This window comes from Plectrocnemia conspersa, unplaced genomic scaffold (assembly GCF_051122295.1).
Source record: "Plectrocnemia conspersa isolate PC_06_02 unplaced genomic scaffold, ASM5112229v1 ptg000013l, whole genome shotgun sequence".
NCBI lineage: Eukaryota > Metazoa > Arthropoda > Insecta > Trichoptera > Polycentropodidae > Plectrocnemia > Plectrocnemia conspersa.
The window spans coordinates 9,682,766-9,704,369 of NW_028277177.1; the positions used below are offsets into that span (position 1 = coordinate 9,682,766).

The 21,604-nt window shown below is 35.3% G+C and overlaps 1 protein-coding gene across 6 annotated transcripts in view; it reads left to right on the forward strand.

Annotated features, from left to right (window-relative positions):
• LOC148227231 (uncharacterized) overlaps positions 1 to 21,604 on the forward strand; it is a 53,506-nt gene that overhangs the window by 21,102 nt on the left and 10,800 nt on the right. For 5 of the 6 annotated variants that reach the window (XM_088202889.1, XM_088202891.1, XM_088202890.1 and 2 more), the window contains 4 exons: positions 15,804 to 16,065; positions 16,264 to 16,365; positions 16,491 to 16,655; positions 16,744 to 17,858. In XM_088202889.1, coding sequence (XP_088059015.1) covers positions 15,804 to 16,065; positions 16,264 to 16,365; positions 16,491 to 16,655; positions 16,744 to 17,858 — 1,644 coding nt within the window. Of the gene's footprint in view, positions 1 to 15,803; positions 16,066 to 16,263; positions 16,366 to 16,490; positions 16,656 to 16,743; positions 18,029 to 21,604 lie in introns of those variants that run through there. The other variant, XM_088202893.1, reaches the window with a different exon arrangement.

Consider the following 21,604-nt stretch of genomic DNA (forward strand, 5'->3'; position numbering starts at 1 on the left):
ATAACATACCCAGAGAGATGGAAATGTGCCTCATCAAAGAAGAACATTTTCTTTGAAAAATCAGCATCAACTGCTCGTATAGGTGCAAGTCTAGATGCAAAAAGCGCTAAAGGGAGCCATAAGAATAGTTCAAAAGCTGCGAACGCCGACGAATCGACAATTCCGTGTCTTCAGCTACATTTTCATTTACCGCAGCAATATTCTCAGCTGAATGATGCACAGGCTTTACCCTATATCCAACGCTTTCAGTCTCTTCAAAATTTTTCATTACGTTGCGAATTGTTTGCTCAGTAGGACGATGAAATTTACCATAATCTTTGAAGTAAAGTTCGTACAGAATTGTTATTTCTGTAAAACAATTGAACAATTTTAACGCGTTGAGCGATGGTTAAGCGATTCATTTCGTAAATTTGTTGTTTTAAACTTATATTTGACTCTTTAAACACGCGTGATTATTGACACCTGTCTGATTTACAGTGCTGTCAACACAGGAAACTCGAATTGGAGCAACCTGTGGATAAAACTGGCCCAAAGTTTGTAGTTCCGCACTGCTTTTGCAGCTCTTTGATTGCGAATTGTGAATGTATGGCAAATATGGAATAAGTAACGAGATGCTACTGGTTCAAAAAATCTGATGTAGCTTTAAACTTTGATCGCCTTGAAGTAGTATGATTGGGTTTTCTACATTTCCGACAATTGTTTAAGGTTAACTGTTTGTAGACAATTGACTCTTGCTCTCTTCTTATTTGGACCTTAGTCTCCTTTTAATCGGATCAATTATTTACTGAAGAGTTATATCGAAAAAAATGTCGCAAATTGAAACTTAACTGAAAAGCTGTATAACGAGGGTATGAGTGTATCTTAAAATAACAAATCGACTACCCCAATGAATACGAAAGTCATATATTTTTAGGGTAAGTTCAAAAAAGTCTTATCGAAGTTTTTGTTTTTGTTAGCATTTAAAGTAGTGGTTCTTAAATTATTTTGTATCATACATACCTCTTCAGAAACAACTTTGCATTTAAAAAAAATATACTCACTGAAATTAACACAATAAAGAAATAATTTTCTGTATATTTTACCTTTATTATTGTGCTTAATACACTGAAAACTTGAATGTGCGAATGTAGCTGATTGCTGTCATCAAAATTGATATCCCAGAAAATATCTTATAAATTATGCATTTCATTTCTAGCTTTGATCTTTATGCTGCTGAGATTCGCAGACAGATTGTGACAAATGGAATTGAAACTGAAGAATCTCTTTTTTCTAAACAGAGTACGCAGCCATTTGAGATTACAGAAATTTTGTTCTGCTGATCAATAAAGTCCGAAATAAAATTATAAAGATTTTGAATATATTTGTCATTAGTAGATTTGCTTCATTTTCAGTAAATAATCATTAAAATGATCCACGAGATTAACTTATACTTCGTTTCATTTAACAGAGTCACTTTGAGGCTTATCTCGTTTTTTACAACGATATTTCATTGGTCCGCTTGCGCCGAGCAAAGTTGTCATATACATTCCAACTACTTAATATTTATTCCGACACTCACAGCGCACGGACGTCTTCAAATTATTATCGCTATACACACGTAAATGATAACGATTTATAAATGATTGATTTTGATAGTTTATAACTTTCGCTATTTCAACATAAAATAATATAGTAACATTTCTAATTTTCTAAATTTGTTTAAAATATAGAAGGGAGTAATGATAAGTATATTGAACGTATATTGCAATGTGTACCTCAAAGTCACTCTGTTAAAAGAAACTGAGTATAGTGTCTATTTCTAGAAAACATAACATTTCACAGAGTAGAAAAAATGCTTTTTGGCAACGTCTCTCCAAAGTTAGATTTTATTTGACTGGAGCATCTTTCTAACATCTGAGGTGTGAGAATATATCTGCAAGATAAGCCCAAATACTTCAGAAGCTTCAAACAGTGACCCTTATTTCCTTAAAGAGATAGGCTATAGCAGTTATTAATTCCGCAACACGAGTTAAATCGTAGAATAAACGTTTTATTAAAAGATATAAATTATTTCTACGTAACTTCTTACCTCAAAGACAAATTTAACTTAAAATTATCCGATTCCGTTAGCATACATTAGGAAATACCTTAGTCGCACCTGTTTATTTTTGCACACCTTTCGTTCGTGAGCGCACCCAACAGGTGATTTTCCTTTTGATAGTCGACATAATGTTTAATCTGCATAGTTACTAAATATTAGTCGATTAAACAAAGTTGCGTGATAGATCGAACACGCCTTTTTACGATCAGTCGTCGTTCTTCGATTTGTTGGAGTTCACAGCTCTAGCTGCTTTTCAACATGTAAGTGTAAGATAACAGCGCTAGATTTCATCATATCCCACTTATAAGCTACATAAATAATCAGATCATCTTCCATGAATCTATCCACAATTCTAGCTAATGAGAATACTTGGAAGTAGGAACACGAATACGAATGCATAAAAGATCAAAGCCCCGCGGGACGAAAATAGATACGATATAAGAGCAATGTGTTGTGATGGGCGCGCGCGTTACCCTCGTAAAGAAACCGAATAAACAAATACGAATTTACGACGCTGATCGTTGACGCGCGAGCTTCTCGGCGATTCGCTTTTGTCCAATTATGTACCGAAAACGTATCGCTCGCGCGTTACGAACGTAAACATCGTCTCGAGAAATACGACGGAATTGTGTGTTGTGGCGCGAGCGCGCGCATAAGCGAATCTCATTCAGCCCGCTTCCGCCCGGCGGGGTGTGGGCGCTCCACCCTTAGCCTCGGCTTAGGCCCCCCAAATCCCTTAAGACTCTCCGTCGTTACGCAGGACTTATCCCGCCCGCTTCTCGCTTCGCTATCTTTTTTATTGCCACCTCCGCCCCGGCCCACTCGATCTGCCTCGCCGAGGAAGTTCGGCTGTGTAAATATACCCGCCGCTCGGCCCGATACGACCCGATTATTATCGATCGCGGCTTTACGAGCCGGCGCTGATTTCTTTTCCCGCACCGAGAAGTCGCCGTGTGCCACCGCGTTGTTATTATTACTACTTCTTCCGAGACGCGTCCCGCTATTTATGGCTCGGATGCGTGCGTAGTGCCCGCGGGAGGAGGGCCCTCGGAGCGAATCCCCCCGGGGGTTAAATCACAATCTGTAAAACGATTGCGACGAGTCACGCTGTGCGTCGGCGGTCGGTTGATTAAGTGCGTTATGTTGTATGCCTCGTTGACTTGTTGCATCGATTGACTTTTGTTTTGTCATTTATTGGTCGATATTGCTTATCTGCAGTGAAGACACAAATGTCGAGTGTGGACACTTTTGGTAACTATAATAATTGGCGTCCAATCTTGTGTAAATTGACACGAATAGTTATATTTTCAAAAGTTGAAGGTGGTGAAAATGTATTTATTTAAAATCTTCCGTTATAACCTGACAGGCCCAATGCGTTACAATGGGGTAAATCTGTACCGACTGGGTAAGTTAATCAGACATAATACACACATACAAGTATGAACCACTATGTGTAATATAATTTATTATCAATAGCTGTCACCGCAGCTGAGACCGGTTTTTAATAATAACTTACTTTTATATATATATATATATATATATATATATATATATATATATATATATATATATATATATATATATATATATATATATATATATATATATAATTAAAAATTCGAGTTTCGATGCCGGGGCGTCTCTAACCCTCAAACCCAGTTATTCCGCCCTTAAAATATGAGAGGAAGGTGACTAATTATGGCTCATTAAGTCGAAACCCGCTAAATTATAAAATAAGCTTTAGTAATTTGACGTTAGTGTAAAAACGTCCGCTTAGGCGTTGGCTAACGAATTTAGCCGGAATATTTATATATGTCTACCGTTGTCTTCGAACTATTTCGAGTACTTCGAGTATTTGCCCCCCCCTTTGAATTTGACCAGAAAAGTGCATGTCAATGGAATGAAATCGAAATATTAAAAAACGAACACTGGCTGGCCAACTTTTGCTCTCCCCCTCCCCCCCTTGAAAAAGCTGAAATTACTTATTTGATTCTAAACCAGAAATTCTCAGGTTATCCCTCAAAAAAAACTAAAAAAACTAAAATATTTTTTTAAATGTCATTTCAGTGGAATCATATCGGAGGAAATGTGTTTTTACCATTAAAATTACATTGTTCCATATGTATTAATATATACATACATTTACTATTTATCATTATTTATTTACATGCTATGTATATACATATGTTACGAATTTACGATGAATGTGTATTTTTCGGTAGTTATATTTTCACTAGTGAAGTCCAAATACATTTTAACCAGTAGGTATTTCTACTAGCAAAAATATAATTTAACTGAGTGCTAGTGAAATTATATGCTGCTCTAAAATGTCTATGAAACTCAATTTGACAGTTGCGAAACGTACATGTTCTGTTTAAGCACAAACCTAATCTGCACGAACTTACCAACCTCAACTTTCATTAGATCAAGCCCAAAATACAAACTAAGCCGGCTCAATTCTCAGCGAAAGAAGTACAGACAGACGTCGAATCTCGCGTATTGCTTCATAGCTTGTCTGCGCTTCGATATTACACTTTGTTTTAAATATATTATGGCTATCTTTACCGATATTACATCGGACTTCTGATAATAGAGTATTGGTTAAAGTGTATTCAAGCCGAATTTTGGTCAATAGGAGGGTCCAAAAACAATTATCACTTCTCAGAAGTCAAAAATTCACGTCAAAAGCAATAAAATCATATTTTTAAAATTATGATATGGTAGCACTTTTACAACACTTTATTTTATTCTAGAATAAAAAAAAAAGTGTCTTTTCCTCTTTCAATACTAGTATTGAAAGAGGAAAAGACACTTTTGATTCACTTCTGGGATTGATATAGTTCAAAGGTTGCTACGGCCAGGTAATGAAATGAGACGACGAAGATGATCAAATTACTGAACTTTGAACTGTCTCGCTTCTAAGGAATCGTGAAGTGTAATTTAGTTATAATACTTGTGTAGAACGATGTACATGTTAATGAAAAATTTGAGATTTTCCCTTGACATGAAATCGCGGCGCTTTTGTCGCCAATTAAAACGACTGTCGCCGTTTAGGGACGCTTTTGATTTGATGTGCGTTTTTATTTATCGAGGTCGGTCCCCGCTCCGCGCCTCCGGGGTCCGCTTAATTGATTTTGTAATGATCTCTCCGGTCGTCGTTTTGGAATTATTGAATTGCGTCCCCGGCGCTCGTTTTCGAGCTGACGGCTTTAACCTTTCGGCCGCGTCTTTTTGACATTAATGAACCACTTGACCCCGCCTACATTGGGATCAAACGATCTGACAGTGAAGGAGGAGGAGGTCCCGTCCTCTTGTTTTCATCTGACGCGCGAAACGACCCATTAACGAGACACATCGGAGTCAAACAATGTGCATAATTTAGCTTTTGAGAGAATCGATACCCGATACCGTGCAAGTAATTGGTCTCTTCGTGAATCTTTAGTTGTATAGACTACGGGTCCCCTTTCGCGCATTGCACGTATAAAATACTACGGCGCTCGTATATAGATAATGAGACTACTTCAGTGCCGTCGAATCGATATTGGCGTTAGTGTGTGGGTTTTTTTTTTGTTGTACTTATCCTCTACGAGTCTCTTTCGTTCTCAGCGAGGGAACAGAGGGCGAATCGTCCGTGCGATGAATATGAAATCGGGGGTTGCATCTCGTCCCGAGACTACCGACGAGCACGAAATATTTTATTTTGCTTTTGGGACCAGTATGCCTCTGCAACAGATTTGTACGTTGCGAATTTGTTTCGAGCGGAGTACAGTGGGTTGGTTAATTTTGTGTTTTTCGAGTAAATCGTTTCAAATCAAGTTAAATTATGACATGTATGTACGCATTTCTCGACGCTCGGACCAATTCGTTTTGGTGTTCTAAATGTATATAGGTATTATAATTAGCTCATACATAGACTAATAACAATACTTTACCAAATTTGCGTTTATTTAAAACTAAAATCTGAATAGGCTCTGGTTAAGCTAGCCAATAATATCAAGGATTCAAGTGTGATGTTGATACACATATTTAAAATAGTTTTTTTTCTTTCTAAAATACTGTTTATTATAGAAGATATATCGAAGTTTTATTATCAGTCGCGAACCGACGTATAGCAATGTACAGGCAGTTCTCGAGTTACGACCACCTCGACTTACGACCATTCAGAGTTACGACGAAAAAAAAAGTTGTAAAAAAATTTTTTTTTATGTCATATACATAATTTCAAGACTGGTTTGATAACTGTTTCATTTCAGAAGTAAAGAAGAACTGTGATGAAAACGACATAGCCTTTAACATTTTATTGATTCTTGACAATGCTCCAGGCCATCCTCCACACTTAGGGGAATCACATCCAAATATAAAAGTGGTTTATTTACTTCCAAACACCACCAGCACTCTACAGCTGATGGATCAAGGGGGTATTGCTAACTTCAAAGCCCATTATTTAAGAATCACTTTTGCCCAAGCAATTGCAGGAACAGACAAACATTAGACATTGAGAGAATTTTGGAAAAATTACAACATCTTTCATGCAATAAACAATATCTCAAAAGGATGGTCTAAAGTAACGACGAATTATATGAACGGCATATGGAACAAACTCTTAAAAAGATATAATGACAATATGTATTTTAATAAAGAAGGGGAAATAGATGAGATAGCAAATATTATTGTAAAATGTGCTCAACAACTTAATCTGGAAGTTGATAATGAAGATGTAATTCATCTTTGGGAAAATGATGTTGAGGAACTCACAAACCAAGATTTGATTGAGATTGAGGAACAACGAGTTGCAGAAAAAAATGTAATGGAGCTAAAAGAATTAGAAGAACTCGAAGAACCACCAAAAAAAATTGTGTTAAAAGACATGGCTGCAGCTTTTAGCCAAATCAATGATGCTATTAAAAAAATTGAAAATATGGACAAAGACATCGATAGATCTTCGAGGGTACACGGCCTTATTCAGCAAGCACTTGCGTGTTATTATGAAATTTATAGAGAAAAGAAACAACAAACTGTACAAACAAACCTGGACGTTTTTTAAGAAAAACAAGCACTATCACTGCACTCGCTGAAAAATCTCAAGAATTAACAATGGATATCAGTAGCACAATGATAAAAATACTCTAGAGCAATTCTTATAAATAAATTATTTATGTAGATATTTGCTAAAAAGTATTTAGTTAACAACTTGAAGTCAGCAATAAAAGTGGTTTTTGTATTTCGCATGTATGCATTGTTTTTAATTGCTCATTTGTTTGCTGTGAACGATGTTTTGATTTTACAAACTTCATAGAGAAGTATAAGAATTCACAACTGTATGTCGTACCGAAAATGGAAAATAATCGGCAAGCAGCTTTCTTTAAATTTGACTTGTGCTGCATAAAGGCTGATTTACACGGTGTCAGTCGAGATTGCCAGTCACTGGATGCCAGCGACTAGCACCGTGTAAACGTAAGCGTTTACACGGTGCTAGTCGTTTTTTTTAGTCGCTAGTAGGTTTACACGCCACTACCGTACTGGCGCAAGGTGGGTGGCGCTTTTTCGCAACAATAATTCTGTGTAAATGGTAAGGCGCGCGTTGATTTCCAACTGGCAGCGTGTTAATCAGCCCTTAGTAATGCCTGATCTTCTTTCAATAATTCTAATGACTAATTCCGCAGCTCCTCTTAGCAAGTACAATAGACCTCCCAATAACACGGCAAAACGGGACGTGTTATTTGGGTGCGTGTAGTTAGGGGACTAAAAAAACTCACACAATTTTTTGCAATATGTACGTACGAATCAGGCGCGTGTGATGAGATATCCTCCCTTTAGCTCGCTCACACAATGTTTCGGGCATCCAAATAGCACGTCCCCAATTTACCGTGTTATTGGGGGATCTATTGTAATAAAAATTCAGACATCGGAAACTCATTTTCAAAGATATCAAAAATAAATGGGTTTTAAATAAATGGGTACAAAACTAATATCATAAACAAAAAGCTGCTTTTTGTTTATGATATTAGTTTTGCTTAAAAACTAAATATAGTTTGTGACAATTCTTATGACCTTTTTATCTTTTTCTTGTAATGACAAATTTAATTTTTGCAAATGTTCCAACATTTTTCCTTTTTTTATTCACACAATTTTACATCAATACTTGCGTCTTAGACAGTTGCATGCATACATCTTGTCTCTTATAACATTTATAAAATAAAAACGAAAATACAAGTATAAAGGGGGAAAGAAAGTATCTATATTTTTATCAAGAAACATTGGGAGACGCACTTGAGAAAGGAAGGTAGTCATTTTGATGAGGAAAATCCTTAAAAGAGGACGTCTGGTCACTAGGCGCGTACGGTGAGATACATTCCCTTTCGCTCACTCTCGTCACTTAATACATGAGCGAGCGAAAGGGAATGTATCTCACCGTATGCGCCTGCTGGTCATACAATGCACGTATACAAAAGGGAATTTAAAAAACTAGATTGATTACAATATTATTGTGTGCTTAGTTAAAAACAGTTCCCCAGTTGGCGTATGCAATGTATGTATGTTATAATAAATAAATTGTTTTGTAATTTTCTAAAAAATATAAATAGGTATATATTTTTCAAGGGAGTGCGAGATTTACTAAAATAAGTTGTTTAGAACGTTCCTTTAGTGTTCTTCAATATAAGACCATTGTAAAGAGTTTTTTAAGCACCCAACGCGGCAACTTTCCGATAACCATTTCATAAGAAAAAAATAGTAATGGACATCTCTCAACATTTCATTAAGTTCATTGATCGCTTGATGGCTTTTTAATATATTTTCATTGTAAATATCACTTCTTCCTGCTTTATATTTACCATTATTGTCTATTTATAACATCATTGCCATAAACACAAACCAATTGGCGATGAATATCAGCAGTAGTAGTTTAAAAAACATAATTTCTTCCAAATGTTCAGAGAAAATAATCATTTTCTCTAAAATTTATAATTTTAGCATCTATTTGCTAATTTTACGATTATATCATATATTCGCATCTATTATGAATTTTAGCATACATGTATTTATTATTAGTACAATTTATAAAATAATTGTTTCATAAAACGAATTGTTTGTGCATTACTGTTGGACAGATTAGGTGCGAGCGAGCATTGGTCAGAACGATGAAACGCAAGAATTACTCTGCATTGAATCCTTTTCCGAAAACGAAAACAAACAATTCGTTTTATGGAACAAAGTATTTATTTAAATGCACATATTTCTCAAAATAATTCCCTGTTTATTGTAACAAATTTTCACACCTTTATCGAGTTTTTTGAGGCGCGTGACAATCATGGAATAATGGTTGACTTGAAATTGTTCGGTCAGCAATCAGCGTCTTCCTCCACGGCCATCTAAAAAGCCTGGTCATCACAATTCGGCGGATGATCTCTTCCTTCCTCATTTTGAAAGTTTGTTACTAGTAAAATTTGACACGACGGTGGTTATTAATACGCAGTTTTACTATCTGAAAACAGGTATATAATAAAATGACAGATTTGAATGTTATACTCGATCGTTAATTTTGCACAATTTAAGATTTTTTATCTCTATTATTATTCACATAAAATAAAACTATCATGAAAATTAGTTGTAGGGGCGTGTGGTGCAACATAGTGCCTACTGCCACTGAGTAGACCGCAGTCCTCAAAAGTTCGCCATCCCCTAGTATAGAATATAAGCATTATCATGCATATTTTATATTCCAATTCTTGTTGCCTTTAAAATGCGCCCGCACTCGAGCGTAAATTTCCGAAGCGATAAATCGCTACGTGGATCGTGGGTCGCTGCCACCTTCCATTTATTTAGGTTCACTGGTGTATTTTGTGACCCCTCTCTCCTACTCTGCCCATCGCTCGGTTTGTTTGGCGTCGAAATATATTCGAAGCGCGCACGCACGCGATATGATTATAACTATGTATGGAAAACGTAGCACCCGTAGCCCTTCGGTATTCATTAGGCGTAACGTTCTCTCCTTCCGCGGATAGAGAGGTATAGCGCCAAGATTGTCGACAAATGGCCGCGCGTTCGACGAGGGTCGGGTGCAGACGACTGCGATCATTTCCGACGCTTCCTTCCTCAGCGGCCCTCTCCATGGGGTGGAGGCTACCGCCCGCCACCGTGCGAGGGATTGGCCGCTCTTCATTATTCCATTACCGAGTTGACTTCCTTCCGCTCGTTTTCACACTCCGCGCGAACCTAGCCGATATTTAATCGCCTCTGTGTGCGTCTCTCTCTCTCTTGTTTTATTTTTACACCCACCGCTCTCCGCTGCGATACGAAATAATACCCTACTGGTTTTTACGACGTGATTAACGCGCTTAATTAGGATTTTTTCGTAGCAGGGTGCTTTAATTTTTGTACTTCAAAAAATAAATGTTAACGTAAAATAAAAAAAAAACTATCATATTTTACGGAAATATATTGTCACTTTACTTGTATTTTATGGCTATGCGCGCTGCTTTGTTTAGTCTGTTGTTCTCGAAAAACACTAGTTCAAACGGGATTTGAACCCAGTTCTTTCAAGTGATAATCGTCGATTTAAATACCATGCTGGTATAAGCGGCACTGTATCTACGCTTATTTTGAGAATGGATTGTCTGATATTTATATGACTATACATTTTATAAAATATTTCTGTATATTTTTAAATGTCAACTTAACGCTACCTTGAATTTATGTTAGAAAATTTTACGTGTTGCATAATCTGATATATTTTTTTTTATTTCTATACATAAACATTTATTTTAACGAATAGGTTGCACAATCGAAGCTGATTGGCATAGATGGAAATACTAATCAGAAGAGCGAATTAATAAGTAATGTAGTGGAAAATAAATTAACTAAGGCTAATCTCATTTATTATCTTATAATAATGAAATCACTCTCTGCATGTGAACTAACGTAATAATGTAGCTGAAAGCTTTTCCTTCACAAAGTCACATCCATTAGTGAAACTTTCAATATTGATTTCCGTGGAAATGCCGGAACGCCAGTTTACTGCGATACCGGTAATGGGCGGAGAGACCGGATTAAAATCTCGGCATTCTGTCGCTCCCGGCGCAGCGACCCTCCTCTCTCTTCCGTTCGGCGCGTATCTGCATGCGAAAAGTCGATACCGCCGGGGGTATAGTAGAGAGCGAGTTTTCGGCGAGGGGCAGCAACAGGTTTCGGCGCCGTCGGTTCTTTCTCGACCGTCCGCCGAACCCCTCTTCGACGACCACGTTAAAGAGTCAAATTAGAAGCTTAGGAAAATGGCGGTCGGGATGCGGAACGCAACTGGCGGTGTTTCCTGCCAAGCCCCTTTGTGGCGGTATCCATAGTTAGCGCTACCCCCGACACCTGTGGCGCCGTCGGTAGCACCTCGCACCCTCTCCGCACCCTTTTGCATTAACCAGCACAGGCGCCCAAGTACATACGTGTATTATATAACGCACAAGAGCCGCCCCCTGTACGTTACAGAGAGCGGGCGGGCACATTGTATGAAGGTTGCCTAGCACCACTGTAGTGGGGTCGAGAAATAACTCGGCTGTTCATTCCCCCGCAGAACAAAATATGCTAGATATACAATTTTTGAGACGAGCAAATTGGCTACGCTGAATAATTGCTAATTAAAATGGCTCATAAAATTGGTATATTTTACCTTTCGCATACATAGAATGTATATACTTGTAGATAAGTATTGGTTTTCTTGTTGCTCGCGTGAGTAAGGGCTGGTTTTAGTTTTTTTTTCATTTATTTGGAATCACGCGATATTTTGAATTGATTTTAATTTAATTGCTATTCAAAACTAATCACTAGTCGTGGAAAGTTACATATTTTACGAAAATATTTTTTCAAATTCATGATTTATTATGTATAAGCGTGTTTTATCGATTTCACGAAGTCTAGCATAATAAAATACGTATTAAAATCTACCTATATTGCCGATAAAAATCTCAGAAAACATCGACAAACATTTAGAAGTAAGAGGGTTGCATTTTATCTCCAATGATATTCAATATTAACTAAGATTTTTATACATGTGATCCGCTAAAATTTTATGTACTGAGAATCTTAAAAAATGTCATTAAATCATAGTTTAATATAGCTAATCTGAATTGATAAGTCCGGACAAGAGTTCATTATTTTGTCTGGACATGTCTGGAACTCTAGACCCGCCGTTTAATTATAGTCCCGCGAGACTGAAGATATTGAGTCTGAAACACTCCGCTGCAGTAGTTCAGTTGGAAGTCCTGTATTTTAACCCCTTGAACAGTGAGTTCATTTATTAGTATACACCTGGGAGTTAATTTTACGTATTTTTTCATAATTATTTTTGTTGTCATTTATTTATTATTATTGTATACTACATTTATAGTAAATTATAGGATGATTCTCAACGCTTTATTGCTTTGATTTATTTTACTATTTTTTTTTTGTATTACTATGATTTAATAATTTATTTTAACACTCTTATTATTAAATTTCGTTAATTTGGCTTGCATATTTTTTATATATTCGGCTTTTGTAGATATTTATTTCAATACTGGGGCTCTCAATATTTTTTTATAAAATTAATATGAATTATTTTTTGTTATGTTCATTTATTTCGTACTCTTCAATTTATCGGTATTAATTTCTATAGAAAGCATTTACATTATATCAAATTAAAAAATATGAATTTGTTTTTTATTCATTATTTCTTCAGTTATATATGTAAATATTTATAACTATCTGGGTTACTTCAAAACAACGAAAGATCGACTACCGTACGTGTACGGCGATACCACTCAATGGGTTAAAATAGTGTCCGACAGTTACGTAGAATGTTTGTATGCAATTTAACCTCGACTCATTGCACGTTTATTGGTTGTTTTTAAAGCCATTTTCGATTTATTTTCACCGGTAACTTTTGTACATCGCAGTGTACGACATATTATTTCAAAATACAAAAAATGTTTTTCATGCAACTTTAATGTAAAAATAACAAAAATATTTTTTCTACGAAAAATAAAAATTCCTGTTTTGAGGAGGTTTGAGTAGTAGTATGTCGCGCAAGGAAAATCCGACAAGTGTCAAACGTTTTAGAATGGAGCTGATTCCTATGCATTGTTCGACAAGCTGTAAAAGCGGCGTTGTATTTCCGATGCATTTTATGCTCTCGTTGATCACTGCATTGTTTAATTATTTTTTTAATCTAATGTTGAATTTTCCTCAGGACAAGTTGTCGGTGATATCCGCTTCCAACAACTACTGTTGTTGCGAGTGATCGTATTTTCTTCAGAGATAAATCGAATTAAAGTCGATTTTTCTCAAAGATCGCAAGAAAGCGCGGTCGGAACACGATTATTTTTTTCTCTCGGGAGCTAGAGGAAACCGGGACGCGGCGAACTGGCAAATCCCCAAACGCGGCGCTCGTCCCGACACGTATCTTCCTCTCTCCATCGCATCGCATCGCATCGATCTCACACTCTCTTTCGACACTTACCCCGCTCGTTCCACCTTTCGACCGGCGGCGGCCTCCCGGCTCGACCCTATTTGCTCTCGGGTAGCCCCGGCGGTTTTTCAGTAGTAGTCCCAGCTACCTATGACCCTCGACACCCCCGCCTTCGCTACTCCGTACGTATCTGGGGCCGAGCCGATCCCTTCGGGGTCACCACTAATAAGCTCGGCGGGTCTTTCTCGACTTATGTCTACTGCTCTCCCCTAGGCACGCTTTTTATGTATCTTTTTTTAATGCCGGAAATTGTCTTTCGACGTTTTATTTTTCTGACTGGAAATATACTATTTTTTTTTCTATATCAGAATGGTGTTGACAAAACTCTTGAACACAACCATACCAATGTTTTTTCCTAAGAGTCAGTGGACAAAAACACGCACGCATTATTCACGATACCGCTGACAACAGTGCTGAATAAAACATTTTTTTAATGCCAGTATTTTTAGAAATAAATATTATTAATATAACTAAAACATATATATATTATAGAAAACCGTTCCTCGAGAACAAAAAACAATACCGCCATGTGTACTTATTAATACACACCGGTTTCTACCTTAGGACAAATATTGATCACGCATTAAACGACTTGTGCACCGACTGTTGAAAAATAAATAAATGTGAGAATGAGCAGCAGAAACTATAGGTTTCGATGACCACGTGTCAGTGTTGTTTCCCGCGTTTCCTTTCGCCGACACTTCAAAACGATCCTTTCAATGTTCTGGTGTCAAGTGGGTTGATGTGGTGGATCGATGTTTTGTACCCCACAACCACCCACCCACCCACCTTTGACTTCTTCTGCCACCCATCGCCGTATCGGTTCTCGCCTAGCCACATGCGATCCCCTTTTATTTCTAATACCTCGTTTGCTTTGACTATTCACCACCTTCATAAGTTGGATAAGCCTTATGATATACCAGGAATGGCGAACCTTTTTATGTGCGCGCGCTAAAAAAATAATAGTTATAGAAGTGCTATAATTTGCAAAACTTAATTGAAATAAGCTATACTTTCACTAAAACGTTCGAATATCAATATAAATTATTTATTAATTATATTTTTTCTGTTTAATATAAACAGTTAAAGGTTTCGGGATTATATATACTGTATCGTATAATAATCGATCATTTTACCTGATCGATAAAAAAATAAAATTATTCATCAATGTCAGTTTTTGTTATTTAAAAGAAAATTATATTACTTGTAAATCGCATGCCAGCAAAATTATATTGCGTACTCTAAGTTCGCCATCCCTGAGATATAAGCTTTAGGTGTCGAGAACTCGCTTAGTCTGAGATAGTGTCCATTTTAATTACAATATTTTTTATAAAAAATTTACAAATTAATAACTTTTATATTATTTTTGCGATCATTACATTGCAAATGTTATATGAAATTATAATAAAAAATATATTTTTAATTTGTCTCTAAAAAAACATTTTTACAAACACTCTTTTTCAAATACCCAACTCTTCTACATATATTTGGATTTATTTAAGTGGTAAATTGCACATAGCTTGTTAGGCATATTTCATTACCCCGCGAGTGTCAAACCTCCTCTTGAATGTCATTCAATTGTTGCATATTTTGACAAGAGGCAAATTCTGTCCAAGCGGGTAGTACAAAGTACGATCTTTTTTAAATTTGTAAACGAGTGTGTCACTTCCTTAACTAGATCATTGGTCGGGAAACCTGGGTAAATTACCCCAAAATGTGTAGAAATAATTTTTTTTGAGGATAATGAAAGTGAAAAAGTTTATAAATGTATATATATATTTGTACTATTTAAATAATATAAATTGGGGTGATATCGGTTTTAACAAATTCATGTGTAATAGCTGAAAGATGTTATCAGACACCTAAACTAGATAATGTATTCATAATCACATTTTATTATATATAAATAAAAATAGCTATAAATTATTGCTAATCGGCCAAATGAGCTTTGAATAAAGGACTACAAATTCTTTATGAATACGCAGCACTGTTAATATCGATTGATTGAACACATTGTGGTGTAAATTCATACTTATTTGCTGACCACAAAACTGAATTGTATTATAAATCGAAATCGAAAAAATCTCACTACGCTGCCTTAAACCAAAAATTATTTGTAAGAGGGGTCGAATTTCAATGTATTTAATTTTCTAATTTAATGATAGTGACTTATTTTTTATTTCTTTAAATTTCCACAAATTTTAATGATGTTTCTTTTTCTTTTTTCAGGAGCTCCACCCGCCAAAGTCGCGAAACGAGCGGAGGGCGATGGGAGTAGGGGTGTGCGATCTTATTCTGCTGCTTTGCGCAATTTAGCACAGCAAAAAGGTCCAGAAAGTAGTAAAGAAGTTGCAGGCGGAGGTGGTGGGTCAGCAGATAAAGAGAAACCAGTTACTGTTGCACCGTCGCCGCCTCCGCCTGCACCGAAACAACCCTCGCCACACCCCACTCTCTCTTCTAGCGGATTCCAGCCTTACCGCCCCGACGATAGGTAAGAATCTTTGATTACAGGCTGCATATTGCCACTCAAACATACGTACATATTCACATGCAATCTGAAGTTAAATCAATTGTTTTTCGTGTAATAATATTCTATGCTGATTTAAATGCATGTGTATGTATTGGCAAATATATAAGTGCCAAGTGAATGTGCAGTGGTAACGGAAGAAGTATTTCAATTACCTTACAGATTAACACATCCAGCTGCTACTCCTTTTGGACTTGTCGATCCAGCAGCTTATTCTGCATATGCTCACCCTGGGCTCTATCCTAGTGCGGCACTTCAATATAGGTCGGTTTAAAAAAACTTATCGGATGACTAAATTTGCTGTTGAAAATTTTTATTTCATCAATTTTAGTCATCTCTGTGGTTAATGTTTCACTTGATTTGTTATTGACGATTATTAACACTTTTAGGTTTGAGGCTGAACAACAGCTTTATTTAGAAAGAATGCTTCGACCGCCCTTAGGGTATGTAGCGGGATATGGTCCTGCACCACCAGGTCATCCTGGTTTAGGTGCTCTTTATCCAACTTTACAACCACCGCCTATAGCACTCATGTCTCCTGTTATGCATGAAAGGTATTAATAACGAGTTAATAATGAGAAATTCTAAAACATATATTACCTCCACGGTGATGAAAAATGTGATATTATTTTTAATTTGTAGGATGAAATTAGAAGAAGAGCATAGAGCGAGAATCGCAAGAGAAGAAGAGCGCGAAAAAGAAATAGCTTTGCAGCAGCAAAGAGAACGGGAAAGAGAAATTCGAGAAAGAGAAAAAGAACTGGCGATTCAACGGGAACGGGAAAGAGAGAGGGAACGAGAAAGAGAACGAGAGAGGGAACAGCGGGAGAGAGAGAGAGAAATGAAAGAAAGGGAAAGAGAACAACGAGAAAAAGAGAGGATGCAAAGAGAAAAAGAAAATAGAGTAAGAGAACGGGAAACGATTAGAGACGAGAGGGAAAGAATGATGGTTCATCATATGGCTGCTCATGGACTTTCGCCCCATCTTCTACCTCCTACGTCTACGGGACTATTCCCACATAATTTACCAATGGGAGTGTCTGTACATCCGCACTCGCATCAACAAAGAGTTTCTCCGTCGCACTTGGGCCTCCTACCTCATCTCTTGCATCCGTTAGCTCTAAGTCCGTTGGTTGTTTCGAGACAACCGCCATTATTACATTCTCACTCGCTTTCTCATCCTTCCTATCCTACTACGAGACATTTACCTTATCCTCCCGTGCCCGCTCCCGCACCTGCACCTGCGCCTGCTCATTCGCCGCAAGCAGCACATTCTCCGCATGGTTATGCTCCCTCGCAATCGCCGCATTTAGCCCCCAGACGGTCTCCTCACTCTCCATATCCTCGTCCGTCGCCAAACCCGCACTCGATACACAATTTGACAAGGCCGGAACCGTCTCGACCTTATCATATAAGTGTGTCTGAACAAGATCCGTCAGTTCCTCCTCGGTCGCCAGCTAGGGAGCCGACTGGTCCCATTCCTTCTCCTAGGGAGACTGTAGCCGAAGCGACGATGCGTAATAAAACTCCCGACGTTACGTCTGAAACCGATAGACTGAAAGAAGAAGCGCAACAAGCAAACAAAGATGATAATAAAAAAGATAATCTCACAGCGGCCTCTGCTTCACAGCAACATCAAGACAACGAATCAAAATCTAAACCTTCAACCGTAAACGCTTCGCCCGTTCCTGCTAAAGAAGAATGCTCTCCCGGCAACGCGGAACCTTCCGGGATCACGGAAAACCCAACGAGTCAAGGTGATAAAATTTCCGAAGAGTTCCCAAAAACTTTAGAATCAAATCCAGCTACCCCAGCACAAATAAGTAACATTCAAAATAAAACGGAATCAAATTCCAAAGCGGGGAGCATATTAGTCACCTCCCCTTCGAATGTTTTGACATCAGATAAAAATGGTGTATGATAAAAATTCTTAAATTTCAATTAATATTTTTAACATTGTTGTACATAATTCTTTGACTAATTATTGTTAATTTTAACAATATAATATAATTATATAATATAAAACTCAAACAATGATATCTCATAATACAATATGCTGCATTATTAACTCCAAATCTTTTTATTATTTAATGAAATGGTTGTTTATGTATCTTTTATTTATTGTATAATCATTTATAATTAATAAGATTACACTTTATTTGTGTATTTGTTTCTTTGCATTTCGATATTGTAATATGAGGTTGGTTTTGACAGTTGACAGATTTTTATACAAGTGTAATTCTAAATACCCATCTGAAATCAAACATTTCATCTAATATAACGAATTGAGCATAAATGAAAAATGTAAAATATGTGTATATTTTAGGTATCCTATTCAAATGAATTAAAAAGATGCAGCAATCAAATTGCTCTTAAAGTATTTGTAAATCTATCGGATACTTTTAAGTGAATAATATTTTTACATGTTTCTTTTTTGACGTTTGATTGCGATGAGTATGTAAATTTTGTTTTTAAAAAGTACTAGTTTTTTTATATATTTATAAATTCATATGTTTAATTTTTTTGCATTAACATCACTGAACTAGTACATATATTATGTAAAACGACATCTTGTATATTGACCTTATATCAACCGATCATTTTTAAAAAGACTGTAAATTAAGTGATATAAATTATAATTACTTAATAATCGATAGTCCCTCAAGATTTTAATTAGTTTTGTTTTAATTGCCATTATATTTTAGGGTTGTCAAATAGATCATGAGTGGTATTGATACTTTTCCACCGCAGGTATATGAAAATTGTATGATAACTGTGTTACACGTTACTTATTAGCTTTGTTAGTTTTATTTGCTGGGATAGTCAATACGATTAATAGGCGATGTTACAATGTATTTGATCTGAACGAACTAAATGTTTTCTGTGCACGTTATTTTTTAATCAACTTTCAATATAAATATGTTTATATATTTTTAATTAACTTCTCGACGAAATCGGCTTTAAATTGTTCTTTATCTTTAATTAACTGTTTTAAATAAAACTGTCAAAGGTTATTTATGATGCAATTTTGTAATTCGATTAAGAGATCATTTTTTTAATTCATTAAAAGCATCTCCTTTTGCTCTCGCATTTGGTGATCATCCGTAGCCTGTGCTGCATTTTTAAATTAAATTTATATAACGTTTGTGCGTGTGAATGAACGACGAAGTGGCAATTGAATGATTCCAACAATTGGAAATTGAAATGGATACGGTGTTCTAATTTGTTGTATTTGACAAGAAGTGTAAATTCTGCTTTTAAGACGCGTGTTTGTATATTAAGTTACCATTACTTATTAAATGACTTTGTGTATATTACGTGTGAATAAGTTTAATATTATTTAAAACTATGATAGCTATATGCGTATATGGCTAACGAATGAAATATCAAATGATTTGTATAATTTTCCTCTTTCAGCACTTATGGATATCCATATAAATTTTACGCTTAATCCTATCGTTAATTTAGATTGCAAGAACCAGATTATAAATGTTTATCGATAAAAGCCAAAAAAAAAACGAGCGGTGTATATTATATAAACCCATTGATTTTTATATATGTATGTAGATATATGTTATTGACAGAAATAATATTTAGAGAAAATAGTACAAGCTCGTCTATTTGCTATGTTTCTTTTTATATTTCATAATAATCAGCTCAGCGAATTTCATAAAGCATAAAGATAAATTTTACAGCTATCCTTTTTTTTTTAATAGTTTGGTGTCCTTTTATATAGGAGTATATGAATTAACAAAGTTGCCACGAGATGTTATGAAACGTATTATAATTTCAGGCCGATACTAATTCCTATTTTCGTAACTAAGCAGCGCGACATAAGACTGGGAAACGAAATACGTAAAAATGCTGCTTAGAAATCAAATCATTTTATCGAGAAGAAGTAAATGTATAGTTTGCTATGGCGGATTTTGCATACGGGGAATATGACCGAGCTTTATCAGCAAACTTAATCTATTTGGTGCTATGTAATTACTGAATATTTCAGTATTTCATATATAATATATGTAGGATAATAGGATTCCGTTTTGAGTTCTGTTTGAGTCAATTCCAACACTAATGTGGTTATTTACAATATCTATGAAATCTAAAGATTGACTTGATCAATTTCTCATGAACTAAGCTGATCATACAGTTTTGGCATACTCGTTCCATAAAACTTCATAAATATAATGATTTATTTATAAAAATGTTTTTATGTCGCAAGTCAATATTATTTATATTAACTTCCACTTTTTATGAAGGTGTGTTTTCTCAATAGCTATACACAAGGAAGGTGTGTTTTATTATGGTAGTGATGTAATCTAGCCATATCAATGTTTGAATTGACACCAAAAACTATTGAACCCCAAGGAGATCCTACATATAAATATCAACAATCAGTATTGTTAACTTATATATCTATATATACCTAATATATTAATTTATTTGTGATGATCCTCTTTTTCTTTAAACCCTGACGATAAGCCGCGTTAATCCTCTCCGCAGGTGATAAATAATTTGTACAAACTGTTGTAGTATATTATACATACATCCATGGTTAATTAGTTTTGAATAGATATGCTTTATTTTTTAGTTATGTTATTTTTTAATTATATATGTATAAATATGATTTTTTATATAAATATAAATAGTTAAGTTTATTTATGAATTATTTTTTCCCTTCCCCGCTATTGATCATTAAATTAACGAGTCAAAAATTGCATTTATTCTATCCAAAATGATGCATTTTTCGTATAATTTTGGTTGTGGAACTGATAATATATTTTTTATTTTCTTTCCTTTTTGTATATATATATGTATGTTATATATGTATATACACACAAAAAACACATTCTGATGCTTTTCTGACTTCATTCATGGCAGGTGCCTAGGGTATATATGTATATAATATATATATTTGATTTTAATTAATTTTAGTTATTAAACGGAAACGTAGGTATGGATGAATAGTATGTGATTCACTAACTATTGTAATTGTAAATATATTTTTATAAATATTATATTAAGTATATTATACAGAAAAAACTAATAAATTTAATTCAATGTGAATATATGGAGACATTACGTTTATTTCATAAATGAATTTTCATTTATATCCTACTACACTTACCTTAAACCGAACTTCCTTTCCTGACTGCAAATTTTCGTTTGATACAAAACACAAGACACAACACATTTTGATAAAAAAATATTTAATAAACATAACATATTTAATACACATAAAAGAGATTTTTATATAAAATATTATATCTTCTCATTTTTAAATAACGAAAGAGCAAAGTATAATTTTTACATTACTTTTTTTGTTAATAAATATGGAATTAACAGCTTCTAAAAAACGCCCCTAATTCAATATTTTTCCATTACCTGTGCAAGTTTTATAATATAACAAGAAAATATTTTAATACTTGATGGTTTTTTACATTTGATTGGTAAATAAACTAATAGATAATAAGCAAACAAACTAAACACATAATGACAAGAA